This window comes from Schistocerca nitens, chromosome 1 (assembly GCF_023898315.1).
Source record: "Schistocerca nitens isolate TAMUIC-IGC-003100 chromosome 1, iqSchNite1.1, whole genome shotgun sequence".
Lineage (NCBI taxonomy): Eukaryota > Metazoa > Arthropoda > Insecta > Orthoptera > Acrididae > Schistocerca > Schistocerca nitens.
The window spans coordinates 682,936,815-682,959,301 of NC_064614.1; the positions used below are offsets into that span (position 1 = coordinate 682,936,815).

The 22,487-nt window shown below is 43.2% G+C and overlaps 1 protein-coding gene across 1 annotated transcript in view; it reads right to left on the bottom strand.

The window, feature by feature from the left end:
* The window catches only part of LOC126236816 (ATP-sensitive inward rectifier potassium channel 12-like), a 157,346-nt gene extending 135,501 nt beyond the window's left edge, over positions 1-21,845 (bottom strand). The window contains exon 1 of the mRNA XM_049946413.1: positions 21,709-21,845. Coding sequence (XP_049802370.1) covers positions 21,709-21,737 — 29 coding nt within the window. The 5' untranslated portion in view covers positions 21,738-21,845. The remainder of the gene's footprint in view (positions 1-21,708) is intronic.
* Between the last annotated feature and the right edge of the window lie 642 nt (positions 21,846-22,487).

The following is a 22,487-nucleotide window of genomic DNA, read 5'->3' on the forward strand; positions in this document are numbered from 1 at the left end:
TTGAGTGATGTGGGCCCCGTGAATTGTTGTTATTTCTCGATAGTATCCATAGAATAAAGAGAAAATAATCCTTCCATCCCCTCCTAATATTCACCTTAACTCAGATAACATAGACCACACACAGGAGGTACCTGGCCTCCCAAGTTATTTGTAACGTGTTTACGAAGAGGTGTAGCTGCATGCAAAAAAATGGCTCTGAGCACTAAGGGACTTAACTTCTGAGGTCATCAGTCCCCTAGAACTTAGAACTACTTAAACCTAACTAACCTAAGGACGTCACACATATCCATGCCCGAAGCAGGATTCGAACCTGCGACCGTAGCCGTCACGCGGTTCGAAACTGAAGCGCTTAGAACCGCACAGCCACACCGGCCGGCAGCTGCATGCATTTCGGCGCTTCGTCACAGTAGTAAACATGGCTTAGCTGAGTGCTACTGTTTGTACCGAGCAGATTATCATAGGTATAGCACACAAGCGCGGTAATGCTTATAAATTATAGTATTATGTTTCCAACTATTGCCTCCGTACTATTTTACCTGTACTTACACAGTGTTTAGTTGTTATTTTATTTTACTGCATGCCAGGCCAACCATGGCCTGCCCAATAAATTATTTGAGTGTAACCCAAAACATACGTCGTTGACGGATTAAACATCGTAAGTGTTCTTTTTATTCTGGTTTAATTCTGATGACTAGGGACAATGGTTGCTTTGTACTTTGTGTTTTAATTCCGTTTTCCTGATACGTGTACAACAACCTGAAAATGTACATAATCAAACTAAATTAGAATTGAAAAACAGCATGCAGGAAACATATTTCTTTCAAGAAGTCTACGGCTGTCGCACCTGTTGTAACTAAATTATTGTCATGATGCTCCCTTTCAAGTTGATATTTCTATTTTCAACGATGCCTTGTTGCACACAGAGTGTTGTAAATCATTCAAAGTTATCTTTTTTTCGTTCCTGTAAAGCAATGGTCGCCACATGCACGGTGTATGGAAAGAAACAGAGATAATATTTTTTGAAATGCTGCGCGGTGTAAATGCCTTTATTGACGACCAGTCGTGGACCACCCAAACAGGTAACGTTTCTGGCTCGTGAGAATATATATCGAAGTTTCGCTTCCTGTTACGATGGTGTACGTGGTTTTCGTCAGATCGATTTTGTCAACAACTGATTTCACTAACTGACAGGAGACTCTTTTTGATCTTGAGTCGAACAATGCGGAATACATCAGGAAAAGATCTTCTTTACAGTTAATATAAAATCGAATGTACTGCAGTCTTGGATGTGCCTAATATGGCTCTGTCCCATACCGATCATCCATGTTTTTTTCGAACAACCGTAGAGCAGGAATATCTAAAGAGTAAGCGTAGCGTACTGCGTATGCCGCCAATATTCAACCGAAATTATCACGCGTCTTACGTATATCACCGTTTGTTTACATTTTGATTTGAGACTTAAACTTTAATATTAAATTTATTTGTGCTGTTTTTACATAGTTATTTATAAGTAACAGCAGTGGCGAGTAACTGTTGTTGCTACTTATGTCAAAGGATGAAAAGTTGCATTTCACAAATAAGTACTATATTCGTAAAGTTGTAATTCTAGATAACTTTCTAGAAAGCGCTGCGATATGCGTTGAAAATATTGAGATACCTTGCGCTAAATTAATATCCAAGGGCTGATACGTGTGACTGTATAGCCATATATTTGGAAGAGCTAGGGAAACTGGGTAGAATAACTTAAAACAGTGCCTGGACAGCTCAGTCGCTGGAATCATTGCCAGTGGAAAGCAAGGTTCAGACCGCTAGATCCGATGCTGCACACAGTTTTAATCTATCAAATAAAACTATATATATGGTTCCAGAGAGTTTTTCAGGTCTCAATCTGTTATGTACATACGCAGACCTGTCAAAAAGTTTCACATCAGCGAACATTCCGCGCAGAATGAAAGATTAATTCTGCTAAGTCTTGACTTTCTTCGTTGCTTTCTGTTGGTCGTTGCTGGGTCCAGGATTTGTGGCTGTTTAGATCATTCCACGTGTTGACATGACCAACAAACCTCTGTGATAATGCGACCAGCCAAACCTGCAGTTGACGTAAGGTGCTGCACCGCACGTCACACAGGACATCCAGATTAAAATGTACCACATTTACAGCACAACATGTATTTGTACAATCGGGGATAACTGAAAGTTCATCATTTCTAGAAACGACTGCAGAGACAGTTGTGAATCTGGAATTTCTGTAAAGAAGCAAACAAAGAATAAATTAAGGTGCAAGCAGTCTGATAAATGAGGGTTACCCAAAGGTCAGATAAAGAAACATCGATTTCAATCGATGTGCAAGAGATGTACAGGAGATAAATTGTAACGCGACATCGCAGTCAGTCCATTGTAACCCTAAGTTTATTGCGAGTACTCTCGCCTTGGACGCGTTTCACGTTCTTTGAACATATAACATAGTGATCCCAGCCCCAGAAGTTAAAATACAACGAAGTGAAGTAAGTAGTTTGTGGGAGGCTCTACTTATAATGGAACGAAAATTCGTGAAACTGTTCGTGTACTCCGAACAAATAAAAACTGAGATAGCACGTATAACACTTTACCGCCCGTAGAAGGATTCTCTTACTTCGATGACAGTGACTTTATTCTTCAAAGATATGCATAGCAGTAGTTTTGGAATGACTTGTGATATACACGGTCACGCTGCACTACATAACAAAACTTTAGATATGTAACAATAATTTACGTATGACCTCTGTTGTCCTATCCCGCGTGTAAGATACAATTTTTTATTGTGATGTAAAATTTTAAGATGTTTATAACCAAACAGGCCAACGGCCTTTAGTAACACCTGTTCCCGTCAGATCATCGAAGTTGAGCGCTGTCGGACTGGGCTAGCACTTGGATGGGTGACCATCCGGTCTGCCGAGCGCTCTTGGCAGGCGGGGTGCACTCAGCCCTTGTGAAGCACACTGAGGGGCTACCTGATTGAGCTCCGGCCTCGTAAACTGACATAGGACCACGACAGCGGTGTGCTATGCCCATCGTTAACCGAATCCAGTGACGCCTGTGGGTGAGGATGACACGGCGGCCGGTCGATGCCGGTGGGCCTATTCTACCGAAGTTCAGTTTTTTTGTGTAACAAAAGATCTAAAGGAAAATGAAAAAAATATGAGTATTAATAGCAATAATTCGACATTATATGTTTCACTCGTATATAGACTAAATGTATTTAACTACGTACGAATGTAAAGGACATAATACAGCAGATGCAACATCGAACGTTTAGATTATTCCTGTTGTTATATTTCTGTTTTGGCGTAATTTTATTCGTTGATAACAAATTAATATCTACAGTTACAATAGATACTTCACAGAAAAATTAGAGCTTTTCAGTATGTATTATTACTTGATCTAGTTAGACGTGAGACATTAGAATAATCAAAGATAACAGACTTTCGTGAAAGATGTCAGAGAAATTAAACAGAATCATTGTTGAAAAATTTGCGTTGCAGATTCGGATTATTACGTTTAGATTACTACAAGCGTGGAATTTTTTTTCTCGTGTTTGAGACGGTTAATTGGCGGCAGCGTAGACGTGCATAGGATTGTATATTGACTCAGGCAGCCCCCAGACATAAGGTAGGAACATGAAACACTCAGAAATTCATAAATGAATTAAGAACATACCTTACTAGTCACTCCTGTAATCAACTGTTCATATATTTCGACTCTAGATTTGCAATTACCGGTAGCGTTGTGTGAAAGTAAGTTCGTTGTAAGTGATTCTACATGTATATACCACGTAACAAACTGTATTTGCGCAATTTTTAATTGTTTTGTAGTTGTTGCATCTGTAGTAATAACTGAAAAACTGTGGAATAATGTATGTGCAAACAAGGGGCAGCTGTTTTAAAAGTATCGGTGTTGCTAGTAAGAGGATAATTAACAACATTTTGGAGGACAAAATTCTGTTAGTTATTTCTCGGTGATAATGTGTACCCGAGTCATTACGTTGCTTGATAAATCTCCTTCCAGTTGCCAATTAGAGAATACTCAAGAATAAGAAAGAAAGACACTCTGGACACAGCTTCTGGATTAGTTCAAAATGTACCGTACCGTAGTTCTTCTAGCTGACAGAACGTTCTTCTGCTCAGACTGTAACAACAAATGGTGAAAGGAGGAGCTTTTGTACTGGCGTATTTCTTGAAATACAGCGTGCTTCAAAAAGGACTTTACAACTTTGAAAATCCATATAAATTAATTCATACAACCTACAGGTGTGAGTGTAGTGTCAATTTGTAGAAAAATGCAAGTTTTGTCCCGCGTAGGAGTGCTAGCGGCAGTTGCGTTTTTAGATGGCTGCCTTCAATGGACCTGAGCGTGCTAGCTGTGTGTTTTGGTTTGAAGAATCGAAGGCGGCGGCAACAGTTCAGCGTAATTATCGTACCAAGTACGCTAAAGATCATCCTAGTAGGCTACAATTTATGAGTGGCATAAATATTTTGTAGCAACAGGGTGCTTGGTAAGACTAGGGAAATCATCAGGTCGTCCAAGCACATCTGACGTTGAGCGAGTGAGACAACGTTTTGTCAACAGCCCTACGAAATCGACCCGGCGTGCATCTCGCGAACTGCAAATCCCACATATGACATATGACTGTTTGGCGTGTGTTGAGGAACCGTTTGCATTTGAAACCGTATAGATTGACGATCGTACAAGCAATAAAAGACTCTTATAAAATTGCTTGCAAGAACTTCTGTGCGTATATGTATATTGCTTGTACGATCGTCAATCTGTAAGGTTTCAAATGTAAAACGGTTTCTCAACACACGCCAAACAGTCATATGTGGGATTTCCAGTTCGCGAGATGCATAGGATTTGGGGCAGCAAAAATCCACATCAAACTTTGCAACATGTTCGTGATAACCCTGAACTGGACGTTTTCTGTGCATTGAGCAAGAACAAAGTGTACGGCCCCTTCCTTTCCCGTGAGAGAACCATCAGTGCGACAGTGCATCTGGATATGTTACAACAATTTTTGATACCACCGATCGATGAGGATGACCAAGAACGAAATGTTTACTTGATGTAAGATGGTGCACCACCGCACTACATCTACATCTACATTTATACTCCGCAAGCCACCCAACGGTGTGTGGCAGAGGGCACTTTACGTGCCACTGTCATTACCTCCCTTTTCTGTTCCAGTCGCGTATGGTTCGCGGCAAGAACGACTGTCTGAAAGCCTCCGTGCGCGCTCTAATCTCTCTAATTTTACATTCGTGATCTCCTCGGGAGGTATAAGTAGGGGGAAGCAATATATCGATACCTCATCCAGAAACGCACCCTCTCGAAACCTGGACAGCAAGCTACACCGCGATGCAGAGCGCCTCTCTTGCAGAGTCTGCCAATTGAGTTTGCTAAACATCTCCGTAACGCTATCGCGGTTATCAAATAACCCTGTGACGAAACGCGCCGCTCTTCTTTGGATCTTCTCTATCTCCTCCGTCAACCCGATCTGGTACGGATCCCACACTGATGAGCAATACTCAAGTACAGCTCGAAGGAGTGTTTTGTAAGCCACCTCCTTTGTTGATGGACTACATTTTCTAAGGACTCTCCCAATGAATCTCAACCTGGTACCCGCCTTACCAACAATTAATTTTATGTGATCATTCCACTTCAAATCGTTCCGCACGCATACTCCCAGATATTTTACAGATGTAACTGCTACCAGTGCTTGTTCCGTTATCATATACTCATACAATAAAGGATCCTTCTTTCTATGTATTCGCAATACATTACATTTATCTATGTTAAGGGTCAGTTGCCACTCCCTGCACCAAGTGCCTATCCGCTGCAGATCTTCCTGCATTTCGCTACAATTTTCTAATGCTACAACTTCTCTGTATACTACAGCATCATCCGCGAAAAGCCGCATGGAACTTCCGACACTATCTACTAGGTCATTTATATATATTGTGAAAAGCAATCGTCCCATAACACTCCCCTGTGGCACGCCAGAGGTTACCTTAACGTCTGTAGACTTCTCTCCATTGATAAAAACATGCTGTGTTCTGTTTGCTAAAAACTCTTCAATCCAGCCACACAGCTGGTCTGATATTCCGTAGGCTCTTACTTTGTTTATCAGGCGACAGTGCGGAACTGTATCGAACGCCTTCCGGAAGTCAAGGAAAATAGCATCTACCTGGGAGCCTGTATCTAATATTTTCTGGGTCTCATTAACAAATAAAGCGAGTTGGGTCTCACACGATCGCTGTTTCCGGAATCCATGTTGATTCCTACATAGTAGATTCTGGGTTTCCAAAAACGACATGATACTCGAGCAAAAAACATGTTCTAAAATTCTACAACAGATCGACGTCAGAGATATAGGTCTATAGTTTTGCGCATCTGCTCGACGACCCTTCTTGAAGACTGGGACTACCTGTGCTCTTTTCCAATCATTTGGAACCTTCCGTTCCTCTAGAGACTTGCGGTACACGGCTGTTAGAAGGGGGGCAAGTTCTTTCGCGTACTCTGTGTAGAATCGAATTGGTATCCCGTCAGGTCCAGTGGACTTTCCTCTGTTGAGTGATTCCAGTTGCTTTTCTATTCCTTGGACACTCATTTCGATGTCAGCCATTTTTTCGTTTGTGCGAGGGTTTAGAGAAGGAACTGCAGTGCGGTCTTCCTCTGTGAAACAGCTTTGGAAAAAAGTGTTTAGTATTTCAGCTTTACGCGTGTCATCCTCTGTTTCAATGCCATCATCAACCCGGAGCGTCTGGATATGCTGTTTCGAGCCACTTACTGATTTAACGTAAGACCAGAACTTGCTAGGATTTTCTGTCAAGTCGGTACATAGAATTTTACTTTCGAATACACTGAACGCTTCAAGCATAGCCCTCCTTACGCTAACTTTGACATCGTTTAGCTTCTGTTTGTCTGGGAGGTTTCGGCTGCGTTTAAACTTGGAGTGAAGCTCTCTTTGCTTTCGCAGTAGTTTCCTAACTTTGTTGTTGAACCACGGTGGGCTTTTCCCGTCCCTCACAGTTTTACTCGGTACGTACCTGTCTAAAACGCATTTTACGATTGCCTTGAACTTTTTCCATAGACACTCAACATTGTCAGTGTCGGAACAGAAATTTTCGTTTTGATCTGTTAGGTAGTCTGAAATCTGCCTTCTTTTACTCTTGCTAAACAGATAAACCTTCCTCCTTTTTTCTGTATTCCTATTAACTTCCATATTCAGGGATGCTGCAACGGCCTTATGATCACTGATTCCCTGTTCTGCACTTACAGAGGCCGAAAGTTAGGGTCTGTTTGTTATCAGTAGGTCCAAGATGTTATCTCCACGAGTCGGTTCTCTGTTTAATTGCTCGAGGTAATTTTCGGATAGTGCACTCAGTATAATGTCACTTGATGCTCTGTCCCTACCACCCGTCCTAAACATCTGAGTGTCCCAGTCTATATCTGGTAAATTGAAATCTTCACCTAAGACTATAACATGCTGAGAAAATTTATGTGAAATGTATTCCAAATTTTCTCTCAGTTGTTCTGAGACTAATGCTGCTGAGTCGGGAGGTCGGTAAAAGGAGCCTACTGTTAACCTAGCTCGGTTGTTGAGTGTAACCTCCACCCATAATAATTCACAGGAACTATCCACTTCTACTTCACTACAGGGGCCGGCCGCTGGTGGCCGAGCGGTTCGGGCCTACAGTCTGGAACCGCGCGACCGCTACGGTCGCAGGTTCGAATCAAAAATGGTTAAAATGGCTCTGAGCACTATCGGACTCAACTGCTGAGGTCATTAGTCCCCTAGAACTTAGAACTATTTAAACCTAACTAACCGAAGGACATCACAAACATCCATGCCCGAGGCAAGATTCGAACCTGCGACCGTAGCGGTCTTGCGGTTCCAGACTGCAGCGCCTTTAACCGCACGGCCACTTCGGCCGGCAGGTTCGAATCCTGCCTCGGGCATGGATGTGTGTGTTGTCCTTAGGTTAGTTAGGATAAACTACTACTAACAGCGACAAACACGCCACCACCGGTTGCATGCAATCTATCCTTTCTAAACACCATCTGTGCCTTTGTAAAAATTTCGGCAGAATTTATCTCTGGCTTCAGCCAGCTTTCTGTACCTATAACGATTTCAGCTTCGGTGCTTTCTATCAGCGCTTGAAGTTCCGGTACCTTACCAATGCAGCTTCGACAGTTTACAATTACAATACCGATTGCTGCTTGGTCCCCGCATGACCTGACTTTGCCCCGCACCCTATGAGGCTGTTGCCCTTTCTGTACTTGTACGAGGCCATCTAACCTAAAAAACCGCCCAGTCCACGCCACACAACCCCTGCTACCCGTGTAGCCACTTGCTGCGTGTAGTGGACTCCTGACCTATTCAGCGGAACCCGAAACCCCACCACCCCATGGCGCAAGTCGAGGAATCTGCAGCCCACACGGTCTCAGAACCGTATCAGCCTCTGATTCAGACGCTCCACTCGGCTCTGTACCAAAGGTCCGCAGTCAGTCCTGTCGACGATGCTGCAGATGGTGAGCTCTGCTTTCATCCCGCTAGCGGGACTGGCAGTCTTCACCAAATCAGATAGCCGCCGGAAGCCAGAGAGGATTTCCTCCGATCCATAGCGACACACATCATTGGTGCCGACATGAGCGACCACCTGCAGATGGGTGCACCCTGTACCCTTCATGGCATCCGGAAGGACCCTTTCCTGGAATGACTCCCCCCGGTATGCACACGGAGTGCACATTGGTTTTCTTCCCCTCTCTTGCTGCCGTATCCCTAAGTGGCCCCATTACGCGCCTGACGTTGGAGCTCCCGACTACCAGTAAGCCCACCCTCTGCGACCTCCCGGATCTTGCAGACTGAGGGGCAACCTCTGGAACAGGACAAGCAGCCATGTCCGGCCGAAGATCAGTATCAGCCTGAGACAGAGCCTGAAACCGGTTCGTCAGACAAACTGGAGAGGCCTTCCGTTCAGCCCTCCGGAATGTCTTTCGCCCCCTGCCACACCTCGAGACGACCTCCCTCTCTACCACAGGTGAGGGATCAGCTTCAATGTGGGCAGTATCCCGTGCATCCACAGTCATAGTCCGATCGGGGGATGCGTGAGACGAGCTGGCCGTCCCCGACAAACCCCCATCCGGACCCCCAAAGTGATGCCCATTGTCAACAGCCTCAAGCTGTGTGACCGAAGCCAACACTGCCTGAAGCTGGGAGCGAAGGGATGCCAACTCAGCCTGCATCCCAACACAGCAGCTACAGTCCCCTACCTGGCTGACATCTCGGATTTTCTCAGTGCCCGCTTTCCAGGTCAATGGATTGGCCGTGATGCGCCAATTGCATGGCCCCCACGTTCTCCAGACCTGACACCACTTGATTTTTTGTTTTGTTTTGTGGGGATTCATCAAGGATATCGTGTTTGTACCTCCTGTGCCAGCTTCTCTACTTGAATTTAGGGCAAGAGCTAGTTACACCTGCAATGGTACAGCGAGTTTGGGTAGAAATTGACTTCCGCGTGATGTGTGCAGGATAACCAACGGAAGCCATATACAACTTATTTAGTTTAAGGTAAAAAAATGGATGTGTTTCCCTACAAAATAACACTAAAAATACCTCTATGCCTTCTTTCAGTAAATTTATATGAGTTTTTAAAGTTGTCAAGTCCTTTTTGAAACACCCTGTAGTGCTATAGTGAAGGGCATTTTGACGGCAGATATGAAAAAATGCAGACACAGTAACGGGAACAATATCGTTTCCCATCAGCAAACACACTTCTGGTCATGTTAACCGCAGCTAAGGTTGTTTCCAATGCGTAGTTAAGAAGAATTTCTGCGTCTAAAGCTACACTCAGCAAACCATAGTGAAGTGCGTGCTAGAGGAAAGTCTCGTTGTACTAGTAATTAGGGCTTTTTCCCTTTCCATTCACACATGGAGCGCGGGAAGAATGATCTTTAAATGTATCTGTGTGCGCTGTAGTTAAACCAACCTTTTCCTCACTATCCCTACTGGAGTGATATGTACTGGGTTGTAGTATATTCCTTGAGTCATCATTTAAAGCCAGTTATTGAAACTTTTGAAGATAAACGTAAACAATCCCGATAAAACGTACTTTGAGTCTGCCAGCTCAGTTTCTTATCTCTGATACACTCTTCAACGGATCAAACAAACCTGTGACCATTCGTGCTGCCATTCTCTTTATACGTTCAGTATCCCCTGTTAGTCCTATTTGGTATGTGTCCCACACTTTTGAGCGTTGCTGTAGGATGTGTCACACGAATGACTTGTAAGCATCCTCCTTTGTAGTCTGATTACATTTCTGCCAACTGCTTGACCTACGACTGAGCCCATGCTATCGTTTCATTCCAAACCCCTGCAAAGTATTAGACCCAGGTATTTGTATCAGCTTCCCACTGTGACCCACTGATGTTATAGTCAAAGGATAGATCCCTAAGTTTTTTCGTTGTGTGAAGTGCTTAATTTTATGTTTCTGAACATTTAAAGTAAGTTGCCAGTCTTCGCACCACTTGGAAATTTCATTAAGATCTGACGGAATAATTCTGCAGGTTTTTGCATATAGAACTTCTTATAGACAACTGCATCACCTGCAAAAAATCTGATGTTACTATTAATATTGTCGAAAAAGTCATTAACAACCATGTTACAGCAAGGGTGCCAACAGGCTTCCACGGAGCACATATAAAGTTACGAAGGCTATTCGGAAAGTAAGATCCGACCGGTCGTGAAATGGAAACCACCATGAAATCCAAAAATGTTTTATTTGCAACAGTTAGCTACACCTTCCATCTGCTTGTCTTCATAGTCATTGTTCCAAGTTAGACATTTGTCATAGCATTTAACCAACGTTCCAGTACTCTCATCATAGAAGGCAACTGCTTGTACTTTCGCCAATTCTCTACGATGGTCTACATCTCGTTGTCTGTGCCAAAATGTTGTCTTCATAGCCAGCAGTTCATGTAAGCAAAGATGAAACTCAGAGGGAGCCAATTACGGACCGTTTCGTGTGTGATCAGACACTTCCCATCGAAAACGCTGCAGGAGTATCTTCATTGGCACTGCAAATTGCGGCCGAGAACTGTCATGAAGAAGGAAATGCGTGACAGTTATTTTATGTGAGGGCAACGGCCTTGCCGCAGTGGATACACCGGTTCCCGTGAGATCACTGAAGTTAAGCGCTGTTGGGCGTGGCCGGCACTTGGAGCGGTGACCATCCAGCCGCCATGCGCTGTTGCCATTTTTCGGGGTGCACTCAGCCTCGTGATGCCAATTGAGGAGCTACTCGACCGAATAGCAGCGGCTCCTGTCAAAGAAAACCATCATAACGACCGGGAGAGCGGTGTGCTGACCACACGCCTCTCCTATCTGCATCGTCCTCTGAGTATGACACGGCGGTCGGATGGTCCTGGTAGGCCACTCGTGGCCTGAAGACGGAGTGCTTTATTTTATGTGAGCTGCATGACATCAGGCGAAATCTCTCACCAACCCCTCATACTTGGCGGAAGACACTATTTGCTACGCTTCTTTACCAGCTGACTGTGCGCTCAGAACTGAAAAGAGCGACGTGGCGCTATCGATGGGCATACTAGAGACACTGTCCACCACAACTGTGCGAAGCTTCATCGGATTTTCACTGTGGTTTCCATTTCGCCCGATTGGAAAATGGTTCAAATGGCTCTGAGCACTATGGGACTCAACTGCTGAGGTCATTAGTCCCCTAGAACTTAGAACTAGTTAAACCTAACTAACCTAAGGACATCACAAACGTCCATGCCCGAGGCAGGATTCGAACCTGCGACCGTAGCGGTCTTGCGGTTCCAGACTGCAGCGCCTTTAACCGCACGGCCACTTCGGCCGGCTCGCCCGATTGGACCTCATTTTATGAACAGCCAGCGTACTTCTACTTTTGTCGATGGCTCTCCACCCAAGATAACTTGTTGTGTCCTTGCTACAAAAATGAAAAAAAAAAGTCCTCAATCCAGTAACAAATTTTGCTTGATACCTAGTATGATCGTACTTTTGACATTTGTAATTGTGGTACTGAATCAAATGCTTTTCAGAAATTGATAAATATTGCATCTGCCTAACTGCCTTGATCCAATGCTAATTTGGACAGTTCTGCAGTGTATTTGTACAAGGTCAAGCGGTGTGTGTATACACCATTTTACAATCAGCTGGTTCCAGTCTTAGCACCTACCACGTTGTGTCGATTCTTATCTGATCTGCTTTTGACGAACGTCTTGTTCCATTAGAAAAAAATTGTTGTTTGTGTAACCAGTCTAACCTGATACGTTTTATGGTTGACTGAAACATATTGGTGTTAATCCTCTGTATTAGTAAGGAGATGAAGAAGTACCATCAAATTTTAATCCAATTTTGCTCTTGTCAGTATTCTCAAAAATTTATAAAAATTAATACAAAGCGTCTTCTTACTCATATGACTATATGTAATATATTGTCAACATAGAACTTCTGAAACGCTTCAACGCATCCTTACGAGAGGTAATCATGAAGTTTGGCCTCGAAAAATGAAGCTATGACCTTGAAACTTGCTGAGATTGGGAGTGTTCCTCTACATATCCACCTTTAATTTCTTCCAGCGGTGCATGACTTGACGGAGATCATGGTTGTAGAAGCCTGCATTGAGGCTCTTCAGGAAGCGTTCCATCCTGAAAATCACTTAGTCGCCATTATGGAAATGTCTGCCAAGCAAAGGTTTCTTCATTCAAAGAAACTGGATGAATTTGTGTACCATGTCAAGAGAATACAGGGGTGACGCAAAATTTGATAGCCCATAGAAGCACCTTGTACGATTCATCCTGCACATAATGAGCTGGGCCTATGTCGTGGAGCAAAACAACCCTCTTGGACAGATTCTCGAGGCGCTTCTTGTAACCCAGTCAGATGACTTTGGTAGTACGTTCCTAAGGCACTTTGATCCTCATGGGCTTAAACTGCTAGCAGCACATCATGGCAAGCCCAAAAAACACTCAGTATAACCTTTTTCGATTATAGTTGGGTTTTCATCTTTTTCGGCGGTATTGAACCACAAGTTTCCGTTGCTTGATTTCCTCCTTTGTTCGGTGTCACAGTGATACACCATGCTCTCGTCTATGATGATTAGGCAGTTAAAGAATACGTGCCCTTCGAAATTCTTGTAAAACAAAAAGTACGTGCCTATTAGTTGTCTGCATTTGTTCATTCATAATGATCCACAGTGTTAAACTTTGAATACAGTGAGGTGACAAGAGTCATGGAATACCTTCTAATATTGCGGCGGACCTACTTATGCCTGGCGTAGTGCAGCAACTCGACGTGGCATGGACTCAGCAATTCGTTGGAAGTGCTCTGAAGAAATATTGAGCCATGCTGCATCTATAGCCGTCTATAATTGCGTAAGTGCTTCTGGTGCAGGATTTTGTGCACGAAGTGACCTCTTGATTATGTCCCACAAATGTTCCATCGGTTTCAAGTCGCCCGATCTGGGTGGTCAAATCATTCGCTCGAATCGTCCAGAATGTTCTCCAAACTAATTGCGAACAACTGTGATGCGCTGACATGGCGCATTTCGTCCATAAGAATTCCATCATTGTTTGGGAACATGAAGTCCACGAATGGCTTTCCAGGAAATGATCGGTTCTGTTGGATAAGAGGACCCATTATGGAGCCACTACCAACTTGCACAGTACCTTGTTGACAACTTGGAGGTCCATGGCTTCGTAGAATCTGCACCACACACGAACTCTTCCATCAGCTCGAACCAACTGAAATCGGAACTCATCTGACCAGGCCATGGTTTTCCAGTCCTCTAGGGTCCAACCGATATGATCACGGGACCAGGAGAGGCGCTGCAGGCGATGTCGTGCTGTTAGCAAAAGCACTCGCGTCGGTCGTGTGCGGCCATAGTCATTAACGCCAGATTTCGCCGCGCTGTCGTAACTGATACGTCGTACGTCCCACATTGATTTTTGGAGTTATTTCACAAAGTATTAATTGTGTGGTAGCACTGCCAACTCTATGCAAACGCCGCTGCTCTCGGTCGTTAAGTGAATGCTGTCGGCCACTGCATTGTCCGTCGTGAGAGATAATGCCTGAAATTTGGTATTCTCTGCACACTCTTGACATTGTGATTCTCAAAGTACTGAATTCTCTAACGATTTCCGAAATGGATTGTCCCAAGCTTCTAGTTCCAATTACCAGTTCGCATTCAACCTCTTTTAACTCTCGTCGTGCTGCCATAATCACATAGGAAACCTTTTCACATGAGTCACCTGAGTACAAATGACAGCTTTGCAAGTGCATTTTACCTCTATACCTTGTGTACGCGATACTACAGCCACCTGTGTGTGTGCATATCGCTATCCTATGACTTATATCACCTCAATGTAATTGGATTGGATTGTTTGGGGGAAGAGACCAAACAGCGAGGTCATCGGTCTCATCGGATTAGGGAAGGACGGGGAAGGAAGTCGGCCGTGCCCTTTCACAGGAACCATACCGGCATTTGCCTGGAGTGATTTAGGGGAATCACGGAAAACCTAAATCAGGATGGCCAGATGCGGGATTGAACCGTCGTCCTCAGTGTAAGCCAGCCATCTAAGGACACATGTAGTTGGGCATAGCTTACAAACATCAAGTTGTAATTCTGCGTGAACCATTTAATGGAACATCATCCTGCTGTGTATATGCTCACTGGCACATTCACCCTGTGAATAGCGCAATCACGAGGCTGCAGTTATAAATAATTGACGATCTTCAGGTCGCCTCAGACAGAATGCTAAGAGCACTGAAACATTTTGCTTCATGCAGTGTGTCCTATAGACTAGCTTACGTTCTATAGTTTCGCCCACAGTCTCGTATTTCGGGATAAAACCATATTCGAGCTCGTATTCGATACCATTTGTTTTCAACCTCTTCGTTGCCTCTTTGTTTTACAGATGCATGTTGAAAATAAGCCAGTCTCTAGCAGTTCTGGACGTGTGGGCTGTCGCATTGTCCTGCTGAAATTGCACACGTGTGTCGGAAAGCACAGTGGACATGAATGGATGCAGGTGATCAGACAGGCTCAGAGGTCCCATATAACTCCATCTGCCCACGCCCTGCACCATTAAAGAGCCTCCACCAGCTTGAACAATCCTCTTCTGACATGCAGGGTCCATGGATTCATGAGATTGTCTCCATACTCGTACACGTCGATCCGCTCGATAAAATTCGGAGCTGGCATCATGTTTCCAGTCATCAATAGTCCAATGTCAGTGTTGATGGGCCCAGGCGAGGCGTAAAGCTTTGTGTCATGCAGTCATCAAAGGTACACGAGTGGACCTTCGGCTACGAAAGCCCATATCGATGATGTTTCGTTCGCACGCTGACACTTGTTGATGGCCGAGCATTGAAATCTGGAGCAATTTGTGGAAGGGTTGCACTTCTGTCACGCTGAACAATTCTCTTTAGCCGTCGTTGGTCCCGTTATTGCAGGATCTTTTTCTGGGCGCAGTAAAGTCAGAGATTTGATGTTTTACTTGATTTCTGATGTTCACAGTACACTCATGAAATGGTCTACGGGAACCTCCCCACTTCATCGCTACATCGGAGATGCTTCGTCCCATCGCTCGTGCGCCAACTATCACCTCATTCAAACTCATTTAAATCCTGATAACGTGCCATTGCAGCAGCAGAAACCGATCTAATAGCTGCGCCAGACGCTTGTTTTATACAGACGTTGCCGACCGCGGCGCCGTATTCTGCCTGTTTGCATATCTCTGTTTTTGAATACGCATGCCTATATCAGTTTATTTGGCGCTTCAGTGTATAAGAAGTGCAGTCTCTTGATATTTTGTTACGTTTGTGTAAAGGTTGCTTCCAATTTCGGATAATGTCATCAAGGTAGATATTGGACACCCTTGTGTAACTCTTGTGTTTATTAATATTTCACTAATATTTGTTTTACCTGCAAATATTGTGATCCTTGTATAGGCTTTTGAAGTTTTTATAAACTTGCTAAAATAGATACCCACTGCTTTTCATTATTGTCCAGATTTTCAGTTTACTTAAATAACGCTTTCACAAAGTCTTTAAAAGCTATCTTTGTTTACAAGTTGAATTGCTGTCTTTTTAATTCCATTCACTTGCATTTTCTCCTAAGCTATTGGAAAAAAATGCAGGAGTTAATGCGAAATGTTGGTTCAAACCCTAATTTTGTCACCAGGTTTGTAATTATACATCAGTAATCAAAATCACACAATGCGAATTGCAGGCTGATCCCTTCAGTAAGATTGTGCCCCTGGATGGAACAAGGACGCGGAAGGAAACCGACCTTTACATTTTTTTAATTGCGATGGAATTTGGAGGTTAAATTTTACAAAAAGAGAAGCATTATGCTGTCGCTGACACAAAGTGATAGTCAGTTCAAGGTTGAAGTTATGCAGGCTCTCTACAATACGAAGAGAACCGCTAAAAGCGAACAAGTCAGGACTGTCACATTTTATAACAGCACGTCAAGTTGTTTACTTTGGAATGTAATTGACTTCTAACAAGAATGCCACCTGATCTTATGGCATTCTGTTATCGTGTGTGATCTGGAGAAGCACTAGCCTTTAAAATTTTACAGTATATAAATAAAAGAAATCTTTTGAATAAATCAAAATAAACATCACAACTATAGCAAAAATATTTCATTGCAAGAAACTCAATACCTATTACTTGCTTTTTAAGAGATAGAAATCTAAATCACCAAAAACTACGTGAAGTAAAGGTGTCCTTTTTGTCGTTGAGGTCCACAATTACTCGTTGAATTGTCCCGGCTGGAATACCACCAATTTCGTAATGAATTTGGTATTTTAATTTGTACTGCAATCTTGACTTAGTTGTGGAGAAAGACAACATTAGCACTCAGTCGACTACACAGATGGATGCCTGCAAAAGCTCTTAAGGTTGCAGTAGACAAATCAGTTCCCTTAATCTACTTCACACATTATTGAACAGGAATGTGCCAAGACGTTAACGTAGGGATGTACAAACTGGCAGTAAAAATACTGGGGAATATTAATAGACAATGAACGTAAGTGGATCAGGCGCATAAAAGAAATCGTAGAAAAGACTGGAACAGGAATCAATATTCTTCGTGAAGTGACCTACTTGAAATAGAATTTGACTGTGCACCACATTAACTAAAATGTACAGAGCGCTGCCAGACCATATATTGGTTTTGGGTATCTATGCTACGAGTGGACGTTACAAACACTATTCGCCCAAATTAATAGAATGCGAAATAAAGCGCTACGAATACCCCCTGGAGCCATGAATTTGACGCTTTCCAGAACTGTCGTTATATTTGCGCAGCATCAGCCTATCATCTACACTTAAAATATGACCAAGTGACTAACCATTCCTTCATTTAAGCAATCCGCAATATACGACTCATATCGACCCACCATTCCGTAAAGAAGTGATTTCCATCGATAACAAATATATTTATTTAAACTAGTTGTCGATATCTCAATCACCTGTAGTATTATCAGGCCAAAGTTGTGGACAAAATGTGCGAACTTGAAAGATAAGACAACTTCTGTATAACGGAGCAACTTCTGACAACCAAAACAATTGTATACTACATGAGCTCTTGAGCAGCCTCAGAACAATGGGATTATTATTCACTGCGGGTCAATATTTGACGAAGCGAACTCTAATGTTCGCACAAAAGGACTGGATTATACAAACAGTCATCGGCAGTGACAATAACATCATAGGTAGCAGTGTTGGAGAACTTAAGATACGCAGGAAGAAGCGCCAGACGATACTACTGCGGTTTAGTCGGTTTCTTGATCAGCATTATCCCTGCAAAAAAGTACACTTCTAGCGCAGTCATAACCCTTATAGATGGGGTATGTTGAGAGTCGCATGGGGACTGGAAGCTATAGGAAAGAATGTGGTACTTCTGTGAGTGAAAGCACAAGGCAACATTTACTATAATGAAAAGGCAGACCAAGGAAAGTCGAGCGTTAGCAATCACGCATTTATGTGTTAGCAGCTTTAAGAATTAGTCAATAGACTAACAGTCGGAAACAATCTGACTGATTGTATGAACTTAGTTTCTAATACCTAATAGATACAAAAACAGGCAACCACACAAGATAAATTAATATGTAGACAAATCTGGTGAGCCTGGAGAAATATCACCGAAATGTGAGGCGACACTGTTACTGAAAAATATTCTCGCACAGTTGTAGTTGATAGTTTTGTACTTGCGACTTCGCATCATCTCGTTGAAAGCAGACGTGGCGAAGTTCGCTGAAAATTGTGGCATGCAGATGCAACAGGAGACTGTAGCATCTCATCATTTCGATACAAAGTAATAGTGCAATATCCTCCCAATTCTCAAAAGGAAAGTCCTATGACGCCGCTTAATGGAAAAGATGCCGCCTTGTCAAATTACAGTTGTATAAAGGTCGTTGATGAATGGATTAGGATCCCTGTCTGCCCACTACCGGTAACCATTCATGTTTACGTAACTTATAAGATGAATATAAGATTAGAATCACGAAAGAATATTGCACACGTGGAAGAGAGACGTCAGAATCAAATGTGGATTCTGACCACAATTTATTGGTTATGAACAACAGATTAAAACTAAAAAACTTGCGGAAAATCCGAGAGATAGGGCCTGGATAATTTCATAGAAAGGTAGGATTATGAGAGTTTCAAAGGGAGTTGTAGGTAACGGATAGATGGAGGGGGGGGGGGAGTAATACTATAAAAGATGAATGGGTAGTTTGGTGAGATGAAGTAGTGAAGGCAGCAGGCGATCAAATGGGCAGAAAGGCAAGACCTTATGAATAACACGTACCAGTACACATTTCAAAAGCTCTTGTTTGTTTATCGCTCTGTATATTCCCAATACATTTCTTATATGAGATGAATGGGAAGTGTAAAAATCCTAGAGAGTAGACATTCTGCAACGGAAGCTGAAAATACCTCAGGAAGAAACAACGGACTAGTGTTTGAAAGTGCGACTGTTGCTACACGGAATTAAAAGCAACACAAAAACGAAATTTCGTGCCATCCGATTTTGTCACTGATACAGAACCGGTATTTTATGAAGCAAACAGATTACAAACATGACGTAATAGATTCAGTACTAACGTGTTTTGAGGAGTTACGTGTATCCGCATCGATTAAAATCTAGGGCTCATTGAAAATGAGTGTCGGGGGACATCGTAGAACATTTCTGAGTGACGCACTCATAATTAGTTACACGTCTGAACAACGTTTGTCGATGAGAGTGTGAGATAAAATACAGTATAACGGCATTAATATGTTAAAGGAATGAAATGAATTTGTCAACTACGGCACCACCTGAATGGTACTCTATGTCCGAAGTATTTGCAATAAGCGACAGTTCAAAATGGTTCAAATGGCTCTGAGCACTATGGGACTTAACATCTGAGGCCATCAGTCCCCTAGAACTTAGAACTACTTAAACCTAACTAACCTAAGGACACACACATCCATGCCCGAGGCAGGATTCTAACCTGCGGCCGTAGCGGTCGCGCGGCTCCAGACAGTAGCGCCTAGAACCGCTCGGCCACTCCAGCCGGCAATACGCGACAGTCAACCCCACTATTTGTCTACTGTAATGGTCTGACATGCTTCTTGGATATGACCCTGAACGGCCACGGATAAGGTTAAACAACCGCTTGAGTACAGCTATTGATCACAAGTTGCCACTGTGTTACTTCATCTGAAAAGATTCGATAATCTTGGTTTACATTTACTAACACATGACGATGAATGAATGACAATATATCTGCATTTTTTGACGTCTTAGTAAACGAATGGTAGGCAAAGTGGAGCTGTGGACTTAGGGATATCGTAGGCTAGTCAAATTAATACACGTAGCAGATTTTCGCATCAACAGATGCAATGTCTGAGCAGCTGGAGTGGACAAAGCTATTCCATTCATTTCCGTCTTTCCCTCCCCATGTGAAACCTCCACATAATACTCCCTACAGACCACTCGGACATTGCTGAATAAACGTCTTCCTATAACCCATTATCCCACCCATTTACTACCCAAATATTTACCCTCTTGTGCAACTCCCTAACAACATAACCACAATATTTTTCTTCTTCAGTAAACAATGTAAGTTTCTTTATTACTTTTAATGTAAATGATCAAAGAATCGTCTCATTTAAATTAAATCGTGAAATGGCAATCATCTTTATGCTCTGTTTTCAAAATCACTTGGCTGAAGAGCTGGAAAATTATTGGCCCGTTCCGCGTTCCTGTGTAGCGAGCCCATAAAATAACAGATAAAAACGAAATTAAAAAACGCATGCAATTAGTACAGCTCCACAAAAGTGCCCTGTCACCTGTTGCATGGTATACCCAGCCCTTTTCATCACTTCTTCCATCTTTCTGCCGATCAAGAGCGTTCTTGATTGTTTCTTGACTGAAAACGCATGTGATGGATTTACTCACAAGCTGGATCATCAAGAGATATCATCAACGAAACAGAGGATCTTATTGAAGCCATCTGCAACGCAAAACCTCAGAGATACTTCAAACGACAATTTGATTTTGCTTTTTCACGTGTAGAATACGGTTATAGCTTGGATCGCAAAGACGATTCTCCTTTATTTTTTGGCGGATTGCGGCGGCGGAGAGTTGGATCAGCAATGTGATTTTTTTTTTTTTTTTTTTTTTTGCTGATTCTTGGATGATGCGGCATTTTTGTTGTCCACCAGTGTATTTCGGGAAGTACTGAGGGTGATTTCATACAGACCGGATTTCGCGTCAATATTGACCTAGCTATCATTAGTCAACAGGATTATACCTAAATAGCCCGTCTCTGATATTAGTGGATAAGCAGTCAAACCACCGGTGCAGAGTTAGCGGCAAAACATTTTGTTCGACATCAAGTAGGTATTTGTGAAATATGTTAATAAGGTATAGCAATCTCATCTACCGAAACTGAGTACGAGAATTAGACGTCTCTGAAAATTCAATTCACACCGACCTGTAAGATCGCTTGGAGATGGAAAACCTTTGTTCTTACTGAGTCTCACACTCCTTGTCAAACAGCATGTTAACTATGAAAGCCGGCCGCGGTAGTCTCGCGGTTCTAGGCGCGCAATCCGGAACCGCGCGACTGCTACGGTCGCAGGTTCGAATCCTGCCTCGGGCATGGATGTGTGTGATGTCCTTAGGTTAGTTAGGTTTAAGTAGTTCTAAGTTCTAGGGGACTGATGACCACAGCTGTTAAGTCCCATAGTGCTCAGAGCCATTAACTATGAAAACTTCCTGGCAGATTAAAACTGTGTGCCGGACCGAGACTCGAACTCGGGACCTTTGTCCGCGAAAGGCAAAGGTCCCGAGTTCGAGTCTCGGTCCGGTACACAGTTTTAATCTGCCAAGAAGTTTCATATCAGCGCACACTCCGCTGCAGAGTGAAAATCTCTTTCTGCCAGCATATTAACTAAGTTTCAAAACGAGTGCTACGTTTCCCAAACGGATCTCTCGCATTTATAGGGCACAGAACTGGTGACAAATGCCGCATACGATCTTTAGCTTGCGCATTGCAGCTCGCAGAACATTTCTTGCATCGAAGCACCTTTATGTGTAAACGTGTTTGGTACACTTAAATATCTGGGTCACCCACCTCATGACTATAGCACTGTCCTCCTCCATGCCACTCCTGAACTGCCGACTACGCGCCAGCGACTGCGAATTCAGTAGTGGCTGCTGGTGCCGCGGCCGTCTACAGCCTGCCTAGGCGCATCCTCGCGGCGATCTGAGCAAACACTTCTGCGGAGGAGCCGACAGCCAGTCCTGCTACGAGACAAGGCTTTTATAACTGTCCCACCAGTTATTAGTAACTCACATCGTGCGATCGCTATAAATTTTGTCCGCACTCTCACGTGCATGCGGCACGCGCCAGCTACGAATCGTCACGAAATTGGGTGTAATTTAAAACGGTCGTAATTTCAGCACTGTTCAAGATATCGCAGTGAGTGTGTTGCTTGTGTACAGATAACGAATGAATAAGCAACGCAGTCGCCAGTAAAGGGGGTGAAAGAATGTTACGTAATTCATACTATGCTTTTCGTAACTCTAGTACATTCATGACGTGAGAATATGTGTTCTGTCTTGCAGCAAAGCAGTTGGGGTGTCAGGAGATCCAGTTTGATAAGGTAGAGCTGCGGATATTTTGTTCGCATGCTCTCTGTAGCCCATAATCGGCGAAGGATGTTAAACGTCAAAAATAAGAAACGTAATCGTCACGCTCAACCAGCAATGTCTGGCAGTATCACTGAGACCAAAAGTGACTTCCATTTGTGCCTACTATGCCTACTATGTTAATTAAGCGTCAAAGATCTTCGCTGATAACGTTTTAGAATTGATAGAGATAATTAAAAGAGAATATTTTGTCCGTCAAAA